The sequence below is a fragment of the Tasmannia lanceolata genome, unplaced genomic scaffold, assembly GCF_043159265.1.
Source record: "Tasmannia lanceolata isolate RefF3 unplaced genomic scaffold, GAP_Taslan_0.1 ptg000008l, whole genome shotgun sequence".
In the NCBI taxonomy this organism is placed as follows: domain Eukaryota; kingdom Viridiplantae; phylum Streptophyta; class Magnoliopsida; order Canellales; family Winteraceae; genus Tasmannia; species Tasmannia lanceolata.
The window spans coordinates 4,629,022-4,642,940 of record NW_027518685.1 but is presented as its reverse complement, the minus strand read 5'-3'; the positions used below and the strand labels follow the sequence as shown (position 1 = coordinate 4,642,940).

General features: G+C 40.3%; 2 protein-coding genes across 3 annotated transcripts; both read right to left on the bottom strand.

Annotated features, from left to right (window-relative positions):
• Nucleotides 1–416: 416 nt before the first annotated feature.
• On the bottom strand, nt 417–3,330 carry LOC143882590 (beta-cubebene synthase-like). Of its 2 annotated transcripts, none has more exons than XM_077386057.1 (7): nt 3,107–3,321; nt 2,753–3,017; nt 2,271–2,643; nt 1,940–2,158; nt 1,522–1,660; nt 1,154–1,402; nt 417–864 (listed from the first exon to the last, which is right to left on the bottom strand). In XM_077386057.1, exons 1-7 carry the CDS (start codon nt 3,245–3,247, stop codon nt 571–573), a joined length of 1,680 nt encoding a protein of 559 aa, XP_077242172.1. In that variant the 5' UTR covers nt 3,248–3,321; the 3' UTR covers nt 417–570. The 2 variants fall into 2 exon arrangements, with proteins under 2 accessions (XP_077242172.1, XP_077242173.1); XM_077386058.1 differs by lacking the exon at nt 417–864 and adding an exon at nt 928–1,040 and having other exon boundaries at nt 1,073–1,402; nt 3,107–3,330.
• Nucleotides 3,331–6,390: 3,060 nt separating this feature from the next.
• Nucleotides 6,391–12,525, bottom strand: LOC143882469 (beta-cubebene synthase-like). Its single transcript, XM_077385949.1, has 8 exons — nt 12,433–12,525; nt 12,067–12,331; nt 11,591–11,963; nt 11,261–11,479; nt 7,784–7,922; nt 7,624–7,664; nt 7,385–7,535; nt 6,391–6,723 (listed from the first exon to the last, which is right to left on the bottom strand). Exons 1-8 carry the CDS (start codon nt 12,523–12,525, stop codon nt 6,391–6,393), a joined length of 1,614 nt encoding a protein of 537 aa, XP_077242064.1.
• Between the last annotated feature and the right edge of the window lie 1,394 nt (nt 12,526–13,919).

Sequence of the window (13,919 nt, the reverse complement as noted above, 5' to 3'; positions counted from 1 at the left end):
AGATTCATTTTCCCTTTATTTTGGTGGGATTTGCTTTCTTAGGAAAGCTAGTGAAAAAAGGTGGGCAAGCAGTCTCGGGAAACCTTTTTCTGCACAGTTCCTGCGCAAGTGAACAGGCGTGGGAAACCTTTTCCTACAAGTTCCCCTGAATTTCTTTTCCTAATGCCACGGAAACCTTTTCTTTTCCTTTTCCGGGAAAACAAGTGAACAGAGCCTATAAGTAGTGTTTGGTTGTATGCTTGGATTAAAACTACTAGGAGACCGTTTGCCTTGTCGGTCCCTTGTTTGGCCGATGGCATGACTTTTGTCTCCGAGAGAGAGAGAGAGAGAGAGAGAGAGAGAGAGCCATTTTCCATGATTTGATTTTATTATATTTCGACAAGAAATGTTGAGGAGAGATTTCATAAGACAATCTCTTCACTTTTGATAACACAGCATATAAAACTCGCTTTTAAAAGAATACAAGGACATGAAAAAACCCATATTTTCTTTCCCATAAATCAAGGAGAGGGCATAAAAATCAAAGCATATTTGACAACTTCTCATGGAAAAATAAAAGCAGCTCAATTCTCAGACTTTGATTGGATCAACAAGCATGGCCGTGATATGTTTTTTGGTCTCACCACCAGCATGTGTATATCCATCTCCGCGCAGGTAGATGACTTCTGCCACACGTGCAAGGTTGATTGAAGGCAGAAGAATAGGCATTGGGAAAACAGTGGGCCTAAGACATGCTTGGTTTACATCTTTCCATGCAATTGCAGCCATTTCTGTCAATTTCTCACACGCTTCTTCGTGTGATACGCCATATTGGATCATGTAACACTGTACCGCCGATGACACATGACCTCTCTGTTGCTCAAACTACACATAAAACAAATATAAAATAGTCAAACATAAGTTAAAAATGTTCCTATGTAAAAAGATATGAGAACAGTGCTTGTGTTAGGGTTGTCCAAAGAACTGCTCTGAAAACACTTATCAAAAAAATAGGAGGGTTTTGCGTTAGAAAAAAGTCAATAGTGCTAGTGCATTTTAAGGTAAGTGGTGTAACCTATGTTACATTAGTAAGTGTACTAGTGTCTTCCTTGAAGTTCTCAACTTCTAATGACTAAAAACAAAAGAAATATATAAGAATGAATAGAGGGGATACCGAGGTGGACTGCATGTCATCGAGGAGACGCCCAATCAGTGATGCATCTATTACTAGTTTAGGTTCGGTCTTCAACCATTCGAATGCCTCTTTGGTTGCAATTTCATCCATCCCAGCACAACAATGAACTGTAGCCATATGAACGGCAACACTAATGCAAGAAATTCGTAGGTAGTCCTCTACTGATGGTACAATTTTTCTGTTATACCATTTGTGCTCCACAAAGTAATCTCTCGCCAAAACCTTCATCTGCAACATAAGTTTAACCAAATTTATATTACTTTCATTGACTAAAACATTGGAGTTCATTTAGAAATTCTTATTCACCTAATAGAGACTATTTAAAGAAATAGATGTAGATATCTTACCGCATCTTTTACATAGTCTCCACGATAGGAATTTCCTTCTGGTTTCAGCTCCTCTTCTAGGTCCTTCACAGTGTTATAGAGTACAAGAAAAGCATCTTTCAAGTACTGTGGAAGCTGTTCAATGTCCTCAGCATCCCACCTGAAAATCAAGTACCCAATGTCTGATTACACATGAAAAAAATGTCCAAAGTTTTACTTACAGTGACCTTTAATTTATAATAATATCCCTAAAATTTATAATCTCTCTCAAATTTTAGAAAAAAAAAATCCTAGCATAAAACTTTCCTCAATAAAAGTTTTTCCTTCAATATTCCAAGCAAGGCCTTAGGATATATGAAAATTGGGCCCTTTTGGAGACATCACTTTCATTTTTCCTTGTTATGTGAATGTTAAAGAGTTGTGGGTATGTGTATCAAACCTATAGATTGCGTCAGTGAAAAGTTGGAGCTCATCCTCTGTAGCGTAGACATCATATATGTCGTCGACAACTGACACCAAGATTGTCATTTTGGTCGAAAAAACTCTAGCCCTTGAGTATATTGGTTCAAAATAGACACCCATGATCCAATAGTAGCACTCCACCAACCTATCCCTAATAAATGGCAGCTTTTCTGCGAGGTCAATCTCATTCCACCACCTGCAAGATATTGAAAAGATAGGGATGGTCATTCTACTGCTCTGATTGATAAAGCCAAGGGGGTCATTCAAACTTACGTAATATTTTGAACTATTTAGCTATTGAAACTTACGTCGTGATGTCCCTCAGCTCTCTTTGGTGCAAGATTTGAATCAGATTGAAATCTAATTTGGAAAGCTCAAGTACAACTTCATTCCTTTCCTTCTCTCCTTCATATACTGAGATGTAGTGCCTGTTCTCTAGCCTTGGTATGCGATGATGCAGGGGAAGCTCTAGAGAATGCTCAATTTTTGCTGCCATATGAGAATCTACATGGCTAATACAAGTCCTAAGGTGCTCCTTAGTGAAAGGAATGGCCTCATCCAATATATCTTCTCCTCTTGTGCTGAGATACGCCGCGTCATAGAGACTCAGCAAACCTTTCGCATCAGCGCTCAGCTGTGCCTTGAAATTGCCCTGCTCATCTTTGAATTTTTTGAGTACATCTGTTTCACAACCCAATGTTTCAGAGCCTAGAACTCTTTAAGCTCACAGAATTAATAAACGTCAATAGAGTTTAGAGAGAGAGAGAGAAATGTCAAGAGATTTAATTACCTGAAGAAACACAGTGCCCTTGTCGCCTTAGGAGGCTAAATCGGAGGGCAGCCACATATAGATCATCAGTAGGAAAAGCATCAGTATGGGAATCAAAGATTAGTTGTAAAACATCATCAATCTCCTTCTCAAAATGATAACCAATCCCAAGGTGTTGGATAGCATCAATCAAATTCAGCTCTTCCAGAGACCCTTTCGCATTGCTTAGAATCATCTTCACTTCTTCCTTGAGCTCTTCGACTCTTTTAGTCCAAGCATCTACTTTCTGCATACCAAAACAAAATAGATCAGTTACCAGAGTAATCTTAGTCTATATGTACATGAACTCTTATCTTTAATTCGTTCAATTCTTACCGTTGGATCGGGCGAGTAAGCGAGGAAGTGATCGCCCCAGACGGTCGGATGAAACCCGGCGGATCTGCGGACGATGTCCAAATTTCCATCTTCAAGGAGAGGGAGGGTAGAAGCAACAGGGAAGGGAATTAGAACATCCATAGTAGAGAAGTGTGGTGTGTGAATGTTAGTCTCTCGTAATTAGATTGAAGGTTGTAACAAATGTGAGTTGTGGGATTGTGGGGTTTGGTTTTTAAATACATACAAGTGCAGCCCCCGCAATTGATTTTATTAATGGATGTTGAGAAGTGGACAAATCTAGGTAGATGCTCAATGTTGACTAGTTTTTAAAGAATGTAAAGATGTTGCCTTGCGACTGTGTGTGTGAGAAAACATTGGGAAATTCAATAAACGACCAAAAAAAAAAAAAAGCCGCCTCCTTTGACATCTATCCAACTACTTGTAATTACTGAAAACTTTTTCCATGGAAAATTTTTACAGGAAATTTTCTATGGTAGATTTTTTTAAACATCAAGGGTAACATCTGCGGGGCCCATCATTTTACTCTCACATTTTGATACAGTTGGGCCCACCATCTCTACCCAAACTCATACATATGATGGGCGCACCATTTTACTGTCACAAGTGGGCACATCATCCCCACCCAAATCCACACATATGGTTTTACACCTCATGTTTTGATGGGGTGCTATTATTTTTAGACTGGGCAAAAAGTGGCCTGGACCCGCGGGTCCACCCGGGCCGCCTGTAAAATAAAATATACCCCCATCAATAGCGTGGGCCAAAAATGTATCTTTAAAGTAGTTAGCCCGCCACTAGAGGGGCCTTGCATACTTTATTTAAATAAAGAAAGACATGTTCGTGCCCTTTTCCTACTTGGGCCATCCCCTTGTAGTTTAAAAAGTTACTCATCAGTCACAATACACGACACTAGAGGGGCCTTGCATACTTTATTTAAATAAAGAAAGATTTTTGTTCCAAATTTTGTGACGTTGAACCCACTTTGCGCCTACTCATTATTGATACGAATCCAACCAGAAAATAATTTTGTTTGGAAAGTTTCATTTTTTTTTTTCCTTCAAACCTCTACGCATCGCATCCCACGAGCCCTTGGGGTTTCTCCGCAACAGGGGAAAAGTGACCTGAGTTGGGTTTGGGTTTGGGTTCAACCCTACCCGACCTGAGCTGAGTTGCACCCCCACTGACGGCTCTAGTCAGTCGTCACTATATGTTTTGGGTGAAGGTGTCAAAGGCCCACAAAACCGTGGCCCACGTGCCCTGCGGGCCAGGCATGACACCATTTGGTCACAGGCCTACCACTGCCCGATTGTTCTTGGAGTTAGGCACAGCACGGCCTGAGGTCCATGCCAGGCAGGGCCTGCCTGCCTTTTTTTTTAATAAATTTTTTTGATAAATAATTAAATTGAGTAAAATTTAACTACATAGATTAGCATTTAACCGTGCTGGTTGTGCTGCCGTGCCATATATGCCTATCGCAGACCATGGCCCACCACTCTAGAAATTCATGCCGTGCAGGGCCGGGCGGTCAGCAGGCCTGAACGGCCGTTTCCACCTTGAGTTTTGGGAAATGATATTAGTTCAGCCATGTTTTACTTAGTTGCACGGTCCGTGGTTGTCTTTTCTTTTTTAATTGCTGGTGAGAGCTTTCCGTGTCCCAATAGTTTTATTTTTATTTTTATTTTAAAAAGGGTATTACATTTTCATGTCCCAACCCAAAATACATCAACCGATCCCGGAAGATATAATCAAATATTAGTATAATTATTTACTCTTATATAAATACTAATTTTAAATAAAAAAAATAAAATGATAATAAAATTACCTTATCACCACAGTCGTCTTCAAAATTTGAGCCAGAGTAATGTAATCATTAGCATTTGCCTAAACATTTTCAAAGAATCCATTACTATATATAGAAGTGTAGAAACTCAAACTTTCTTAATTTGGGATTTGCTAATTTAGTCCCTAGTCCCTACATGGCAAAATAACTGTTTAATAGTCCCTAAGAAAAACATATCTTCCAAGGAGTCCTACTTCTGAAAAATAAGGGCTAAAAGGTCCCTAAAACTAACATACGTCAATTTTCTCCATTTAAAATTTTTAAATGGCTGTTTTACCCCCGAATCCTTTAATCAGTTTTAGCCTATTTTGACTTTCTTCCCAATTTTGTGGAAATAAATTAGGAAATAGGGGAAAATAAAATCTCTTCCAATATTTTCGACGAAAATCTTCTAAAATCCTACAAAGTTGTTAACATTTTAGCGAATTTTGACTTTACCTTGGGTTTATGATGTTATTCCTCTAAATTAATCGGACATAATTCCCCTCTTAAATCATTAATGAAAAAAAGATTCCTAAGAAATAGTTTTCCATCATAAATAATTTTCTTGGATTCCAAACAAGATAGGAATTATCTAGAAAAGTTTGGAAGGAAAAAATATTCCTAAAATTTCTTACTTTATTTACACATAAAAAGATAATTCCAACATGCCCTTTTTTTTAGAGAGAGAGAGAGAGAGGAGTTTTCAATTTATTATGAAATTCATCTAAATTAATTTTTTGTTGAAGGATTTTTGTCAAAAATATTGGAAGAGATCCTATCTTCGCCTATTTCCTAATTTATTTCCGAAAATGTTGGAAGGGTAATCAAAATAGGCTAAAACCGATTAATGGGGTTGGGGAGAAATTTGCCATTTTAATATTTTTAACGGAGAAAACTAACATATGTTAGTTTTAGGCACCTTTTAGCAATTATTTTCTAAAAGTAAGATGGCTTGGATAATATGATTTTCTCAGGGACTATTAAGCAATTATTTTGCCATGAAGGAATTAATCAGCAAAAATCCCAAAACTTAAAGACCTCATCCGGGGAATTTCTTCTTTGGTTTATGGGAGGAAACCAACTTACAACTTATTGAAGCAGAACCTCAATGGTGCGGCTTGAGGTAACCTGGTATAGTTGGAGGAGGAGGAGCAAATAGAGATGGATACAATCAATCTCGATCGATTGGTCGGGAAGGGCTACTATCGATCATGCAAGATTTTTAATATTGACATTTTAAAAAAAATAGACTTTTAATATTGATAATTTGTGGTATTCAACTTCTCAAGCCCGTTGATCAAATTGGTGAGATCCATCTCTTTCATCGAGAATCTGACGAGTGACTATGGATTTATACGGTCGGATCCCTGAGCTCTGAAATTGTCGAATCTCGTTCATGAAACTTAATATTACTTCGATCGACGAATGTAACATGTCACAATCACTTAAAAGTGGCAGGTGGCTCCGATACCACCAGTTGAAGAAAAAAAAAACATAAACAACAAAACTCAAAGTTAAGTTTTTTGGTCTCACCACCCGCATGCGTATATCCATCTCCGCGTAGGTAGATCACTTCTGCAACACGCACAAGGTTGATCGGAGGTAGAAGAATAGGCATAGGGAAAACAGTGGGCCTAAGGCATGCTTGGTTAACATCTTTCCACGCAATTGCAGCCATTTCTCGCAACTTCTCACATGCTTCTTCCTCTGATACACCATACTGGGTCATGTAACATTGTACCACGGATGACACATGGCCTCTCTCTTGCTCAAACTACAGATAAAGGGAATATAAAATAGTCAAACATAAGCATATGTTTAAAATGGAGATTTTATATGTTGCCCAAGTGTGAAGTCCAGTGCAGGGGGCACCGCCCTTGATATTTGATCCAGCTGCAGGGGCTACTTCTGTCGCACCCTCAGAAGCGTCCTAATATATTTCGGGTTTAGAACTAGGGGTGCAACTTGGGCTGGGCTGACCTGATTTAGGCTCGAGTTGTATTGTCATTTTCTAATATTTATATATTTTTTTGCCTTCGAGCAACCCCAAACCAATTTTTTAAAACCTGGCCTGATTTTGGAAATCGGGTTAGATTAGGTTTGGGAAATTGAAGTTAGGTTGGGTTAGGGTTGACCCAGGGCCCGAATTGTGTCGGGTTAGATTTGAGGTTTTGGGTCATCGGGCTATGCTAGGGTTGGCCTCAACACAAACCAACCTGGCCAGGGTTGGAGCCCTAGTTAGAACTGCTAAGAAGAAACTTATCAACGATATATGAGAGTTTTGGGGTAGAAATTAACTGGTCACGAGTACAGTTTAGAGTATAATTGGGAGGGCTGTTAAGAAGCCTATTGAAACAGGAGTGTCTTTCTTGAAGATATCAACTTCCAATGACTAAAAAGCATTAGAAATATTTAAGAAAGAATATGGAGTATACCGAGGTGGACTGCATGTCATCGAGGAGTCGCCCAATCAGTGATGCGTCTATAACAAGTTTTGGTTGGGTTTTCAACCATTCAAATGCCTCCCTGGTAGCAATTTCCCCCATTCCAGCACAACAATTAACGGTGGTCATATGAACAGCAATACTAATTGAAGAAACTCGCAAGTAGTCCTTTTCAAAAAAAAGAAACTCGCAAGTAGTCCTCCACTGATGGCACAATTTTTCTGTTGTACCATTTGTGCTCCAAAAAGAAATTTCTTGCCAAAACCTTCATCTGCAACATAAATTTAATCAATCTTGTAAGACTTGTATTCACTAAACCATGGAGATAATTTAGTAATTTGCATCCCAATCTACTTCTAGAGGCTATTCAAGTAGATTTGAATATCTAACCGCATCTTTTACATAGTATCCACGATAAGAGTTTCCTTCTGTTTCCAGATCCTCTTCTAGTTGTTTCACAATGTTATAGAGTACGAGAAAAGCATCTTTCAAGTACTGTGGAAGCTTCCCGATGTCCTCAGCATCCCACCTGAAACTCAAAGTACCCATTTCCATTTTCAGCACACAAGGAGTTTATATTCACATATCCATCTCACTTTGGAGTCTAGGAGAATTATGCATAGACTTGGCCCTGTTTTGATTCCTGGAAATTTCTGGAAATGTTTGGAAATATTTTTTTCCCCAAAATTTCATACTTCCCCATTGTTTGATTACGCATGAAAAAAATGTAACTTGAACCACCAAAGTTAAAGTTTTATCTACAAGGACCTTTAATTTAGGGCGATGATTTTTTCATCCCCGTGTAGGGTTAACCTCTTTTGATCTCTGAGATATTTCATAAAACAGACTCTCTATAGACCCCAAATAACCAATCTCCCCCCCCCACCCCCCCGCCCAGCGTTTATAGTCTGCCACAATTCACATGAAATGGAGGGCGCATAATCCTACGCGGGGAGGGGGAATCATCTCCCTTAGTTTAGGGAATTGTCAAGACTCCAATGTTTTGATATCACGCTCTACTAGCTTGTCTTTTGGTATTTAAAAGGCTGTCAACAGTTATTACAGTTCTCGAAAATCTCTCACTAGCCCATTAAATACTGACAGACAACCAAGGAGAGCGTGGAGATCAGAACATTGAAGTGCTGATATCATTTCCCTTAATTTATGATGACTTTATATTTATAAAATTTATCATTCCCCACTAAATTGTGTAAACAAAAAAATTTCCTCAAATAAAATTTGTCACACCCCGACCCTGCTTTGTAAATATTCTCCGGTTCTAGGTTTTTTCGCCCTCCCTAGTTTTGTTTTTTAGTATCACTACCATGCTCGACCCATTGCAATAATGTCTGGTTCTAGGTTTTTTCACCCTCCCTTGTTTGTTTTTCCAGCAGCACTATGGTGCTCGACCCACTTTGTAGGGACCCGCCCCTTGGAGGTGCTTAAAAGGTGTCTACACTAGGAGAGGGAGAATCCACAAATATAGCCCAAAAATCTTTTCTCCCATTATGATGTAAGATCCTACAATCCACCCACCTTGTGGCCCAGTGTCCACGATGGCTCCCCTCGGGGTCCACCCCTTTGGGGGCCAGCATACTCACCGCCACACCAAACTGCGAGAGGTCTGGGTTTGATACTATTATGTCACGCCCCGACTCCACGTGTAAATATTGTCCGGTTTTAAGCTATCCCACACTCCCCAGTTTTGTCTTCCAGCAACACTATCATGCCTGACCCACTCTGCAAGGACCCACCCCTTGGAGGTGCTGAAAACGCATCTATTAGCCTGGACATCTTGTCCCAAGTGTTTTGTACACCCTTTATTGAAATAAAATTGTTATCGTTAAAAAATAAATAAAAAAAAACGTATCCATGAGGGGAGAGGGAGAATCCACATATATAGCCCAGAAATCTTGTCTCCCTTTCCAATGTGGGATGTTATAAAATTTTCTATATGAAATGTTTTTTCCTGCAATCCAAACAAGGCCCCTTGGAAGCACCACCTATAAAAAATGCCACTTTTTTTTATATATAAAATGACAATCATAAATGTTTTGATATATTTGGCAAGACTTGGCAAAAAGTGACACGGACTTGCAGGTCCACCTGGCCCGGCCGTAATTTACAGGTCCAAGTCACTAAATCATGACCCGTTGAAAATTTGACCCAGCCCAGCTCGGCTCAACCCGTAATAACTGTCAGTGGACCCGCGGGTGCCCGTAAAAACCCAAATGTTCGATATTTTATATGGTGTAAGCCCTTATAGTCCCATAATTTTCAGAGAGTACTGTACTGACCACATCATAGGATGACCTAAACCGTCCATGTGACCGTAAATAGGTCACCCACCAAAAATCATTTCCATAGGATGATCCTAGCCTTACATCAGTTTCCGTAAATAATAATATGCAATTCCTCCATAGATCAGAGGGCTAGGATCATCCCATGGAAATGATTTTTTAGACACAACCTATTTACATTATTGTGCATCACATGGACGGCTTGGATCATCCTAATATAGTGTGGAAATAAAAATAGGAAAAAAAAAAAGGTTGACCCGCGGGTCACCCGTCCAGTATGGGTGGGGTCCGGGTTCACCAAATTGTGACCCGTAAAATTCTTGGTCATTTTTTACCCGGCCCGTATGACCTGGACCTGTACAGGTTGGGTGAAACCTGGCCTAGCCCACCCATTTGCCTGGTCTATATTTGGCAGTACCAGAAGGGTTGTTATTGTTAACCCTGACACAAGCTTGTCTTCATTTCATTTTTTCCCCACCTTGTCTCTTTGTTAAGAGTAAATTGTGTGTGTGTGTGTCATACCTATAGATTGCGGGTCAACTCGCGGGTCGACCCGACCCACGCGCACTGGGTACGGGCCACCGGTTGCTGACCCGTAGAAATGCGGGTCATTTTGACCCGCAACCCGCGTGACCCGCGTGTTGACCCGACCCGACCTACCCGTTTGCCAGGTCTACCGGCCGGTATGACCTGGACCCGTACAAGTTGGGTGAAACCCGGCCCGGCCCACCCATTTGCCTGGTCTATATTTGGCAGTACCAGAAGGGCTGTTTTTGTTAACAATGACACAAGCTTGTCTTCATTTCAATTTTTCCCCTTCTTGTCTCTTTGTTAAGAGTAAATTGTGTGTGTGTGTGTGTGTGTGTGTCATACCTAGGGCTGCAACTCGAGCTGGGTTTTACCCGACCCGCATCGACCCGACCCGAAAATAGCCTGGGTTGGGTTCAGGTTTCATGGGTTTTGGGTCGAGCCGGGTTGAGCATTCAAAAGCCCGCATGAATCTCGGGTCGAGCCGGGTTTGAAGGGGCCCGACCCGAGTTACATAAGTTATAGTATGTACATTTTTTTCTATTGTTAGTTAAAAGTTAAAAGTGAAAACCCACGCACCCACTGTTATTGTATGTGAGTGTAATTTCTGCTTCTATGATTTGAGTTGATTCAAGTGTTTGACTCAGCATTGTTTGATTGTAATTACAACATTGTTTGCTTACAGCATTGTTTGATTCAAGTGTAATGTGAGTGTAATTACATCATTGTTTGATTCAAATGTAATGTGAGAGTAATTTATGCTTCTATGAGTTGAGTTGCCTTGCCAAACAAGAATTTTCCTTAAAAAATTGCGTCAACGTGAAAAAACCCGACCCGACCCGAGGTTTATCATGGGTAGGGCCGGGTTTGGGAATCGTGGGTTTTCCGAAAAAAAACCCGACCCGACCCGACCCGAGATATTTCTCGGGTAGGGTTGGGTTCTCCAAAACCCGACCCGCCCGACCCGAGTTGCAACCCTAGTCATACCTATAGATTGCATCAGTGAAATGTTCGAGTAGAGTGTGTGTGTGTGTGATACCTATAGATTGCATCAGTGAAATGTTTGAGCTCATCTTCTGTGGCGTACACATCATATATGTCGTCAATGACTGAGACCAGAATTGTCATTTTGGTCGAAAAAACTCTAGCTCTGGAATATACTGGTTCAAAATACACTCCCATCATCCAATAGTAGCACTCCACCATCCTATCCCTAATAAAAGGTAGCTTTGCTGCAAGGTCAATCTCCTTCCACCATCTGCAAGATTTTGAAACGATAGATGTGTTCATTTTACTGCTCTGACTGGTAAAGCCAAAGTGCTAACTACACGTATGCAATCTTTTGAACAACTTAGCTAATGAAACTTACATTGTGACATCCCTCAGCTCTCTCTGGTGCAAGATTTGTATAAGATTGAAATCTAATTTGGCTAGCTCAAGTACAACATCGTTCCTTTCCTTCTCCCCTTCATACACTGACATGTAGTGCCTGTTCTCCAGCCTTTGTATGCGTTTATGCAGTAGAAGCTCTAAGGAATGCTCTACTTTTGCTGCCATATGAGAATCTACATGGCTTATGCAAGACTTAAGGTTCTCCCTAGTGAAAGGAATGGCTTCATCCAATATATCATCCCCTTGAATGCTGAGATACGCAGCCTCATAGAAACTTAGCAAACCCTTTGCATCGGTACTCAACTCTGTCTTGAAATTGCCTTGCTCATCTTTGAATATTTTGAATACATCTGTTTCAAAACTCAATTTTATTCAGACCCTAATCTTCTTTGTACTTGTAACAAATAAACCTTAATGCGGTTTAGAGAAAGAGAGAAATTGTATGAGATTTACCTGAGGACACATGGTACCCCTGTTGCCTTAGTAGGCAAAATCGGAGAGCAATGACATGTAAATCATCAGTAGCAAAATTATCAACATGGGAATCAAAGATTTGCTGTAAAGCATCGTCAATCTCCTTCTCAAAATGATACCCAATCCCAAGGTGTTGGATAGCATCAATCAAATTCAGCTCTTCGAGTGACCCTTGCACATTGCTTAGAATCATCTTCACTTCTTCCTTCAGCTCTTCAACCCTTTTAGTCCATGCATGTATTTTCTGCATGAATTGAAACCATCCCGAAACAAGATATATCAATTATCACAGTAATCTTAATCTAAATGTACATGAATTGTATCTTTAATTAGGTCGATTCTTACACTTGGATCGGGCGAGTAAGTGAGGAAGTGATCGCCCCAGACGGTAGGATGAAACCCGGCAGATCTGCGAACGACGTTCAAGTTGGAAGCCATAGAGATCTCTGGTGTGGGAATGTTGTCTCTTGTAATTTGATTGAAGGTTGTAACACATGTGAGTCGAAGGATTGTGTGGTTGGTTCGGTATTTGAACACATTCAAGCAGACTGTCCAGCCGGTGCAATTGACGCACCTTGACCATTGTGCCCTTCATCTCCCCCCAAATCCACGCATCGGGTGGGCCCACATTTGACCTCATGGTCAAGCCAATGCATATGGTAAGGCTCACCATTTTGCACCTCATATTTTGATATGATGAAAGGCCTACACCATACATATAGTTGTGAGGCCTTGCACTACATAAAAACTCAACTAAGCAAAAGCCATAGACGAAATTGGAGAAATTATATGATGAAGGCCGTATGAACACGTAAAGGTGGTTCGATAAAAGGTAAAGGCACCACCCTTGATATTTGATCCAACAGCAGCTCCTCAAAAAAGTGAGTTGCTGTTGGATCAAATATCAAGGATGAGATGATGAGTACTTGTTCATAAGGCCTTTCATCATATAATTGAATAATGGGTCCTTTCGTTCATTCATTCTGAATCAGTCAAACATGGAGGTTATATTTCGTGCCTCACAATTTTTCACTTTTGTGGGTATGTTTTACAAGCACAAAAGCATAGTACTTCGTGTGTAATGCTTCTTCGGAACTTGCTAGTCGAGTGTACCATCTATCTGCTCCCGAGCGCCTTTACTATCTGCTCTTAACGTTTTTAACGTTTGGTCATATTCAAAACTCGGACCAACCGTGCATGGCACGGTTTGGAAGTCCAGAAGTCTTAAAATCTCACCGGGTCAAGTGGATTGGAGAAGTTCATCCAACTTATTTGATGTCAAAAATAAGGTAAAAAGCCTGATAAATTAAGGAGAACGATATGTTCATGGGCTGGGGCTGGGGCTGCATATTGTCTCTGCGGCTGCATATTGTCTGTTCTCTAATAGTGTTGGTGTAACGGTCTTAATGTTGGTGGGATGTCTTGGCCTCTATGACGTATTTCAGTTGATGCCATATTAATAGGCCAATTAAAGTAAGGTTATGTGTGGGCCTGATGTCAAGATTGCCACATCCTTGTGCCGCATGTACAGTGGGCCCACAGCCCCAATTCATGGCACTGGTTTATCATTACCTAAGGGCCCGTTTGGATACCCCTTGGATTTGGATTTGGATTTGGAGGTGAATTTGGATTTTTAAATCCAAATTCGGCGTTTGGCAAGCCTCTATGACATATGGATTTGGATTTGAGTGAAATCCACAAGATTTACAAATTCCTTATATTAGTGTAATTTTTTGGATTTATAAATCCTTTCTGGGAGAGGTTATTTATAAATCTAAATCTCACCCCTAAGGGGTTAAAATGACCAAAATATACCAGAAAAGCGTTAAATG

Coding starts and splice junctions, on each gene's coding strand:
- LOC143882469 (XM_077385949.1), bottom strand. CDS start 12,525: ATGGCTTCCAACTTGAACGTCGTTCGCAGATCTGCCGGGTTTCATCCT. Junction 7,923..11,260: donor TTCACTGATGCAATCTATAG/GTATCACACACA, acceptor TTTGAGTTTCAG/GTGGGATGCTGAGGACATCG. Junction 7,665..7,783: donor GATACTATGTAAAAGATGCG/GTTAGATATTCA, acceptor TTTATGTTGCAG/ATGAAGGTTTTGGCAAGAAA.
- LOC143882590 (XM_077386057.1), bottom strand. CDS start 3,247: ATGGATGTTCTAATTCCCTTCCCTGTTGCTTCTACCCTCCCTCTCCTT. Junction 3,018..3,106: donor CTTACTCGCCCGATCCAACG/GTAAGAATTGAA, acceptor TTTGGTATGCAG/AAAGTAGATGCTTGGACTAA. Junction 2,644..2,752: donor AGGGCACTGTGTTTCTTCAG/GTAATTAAATCT, acceptor GTTGTGAAACAG/ATGTACTCAAAAAATTCAAA.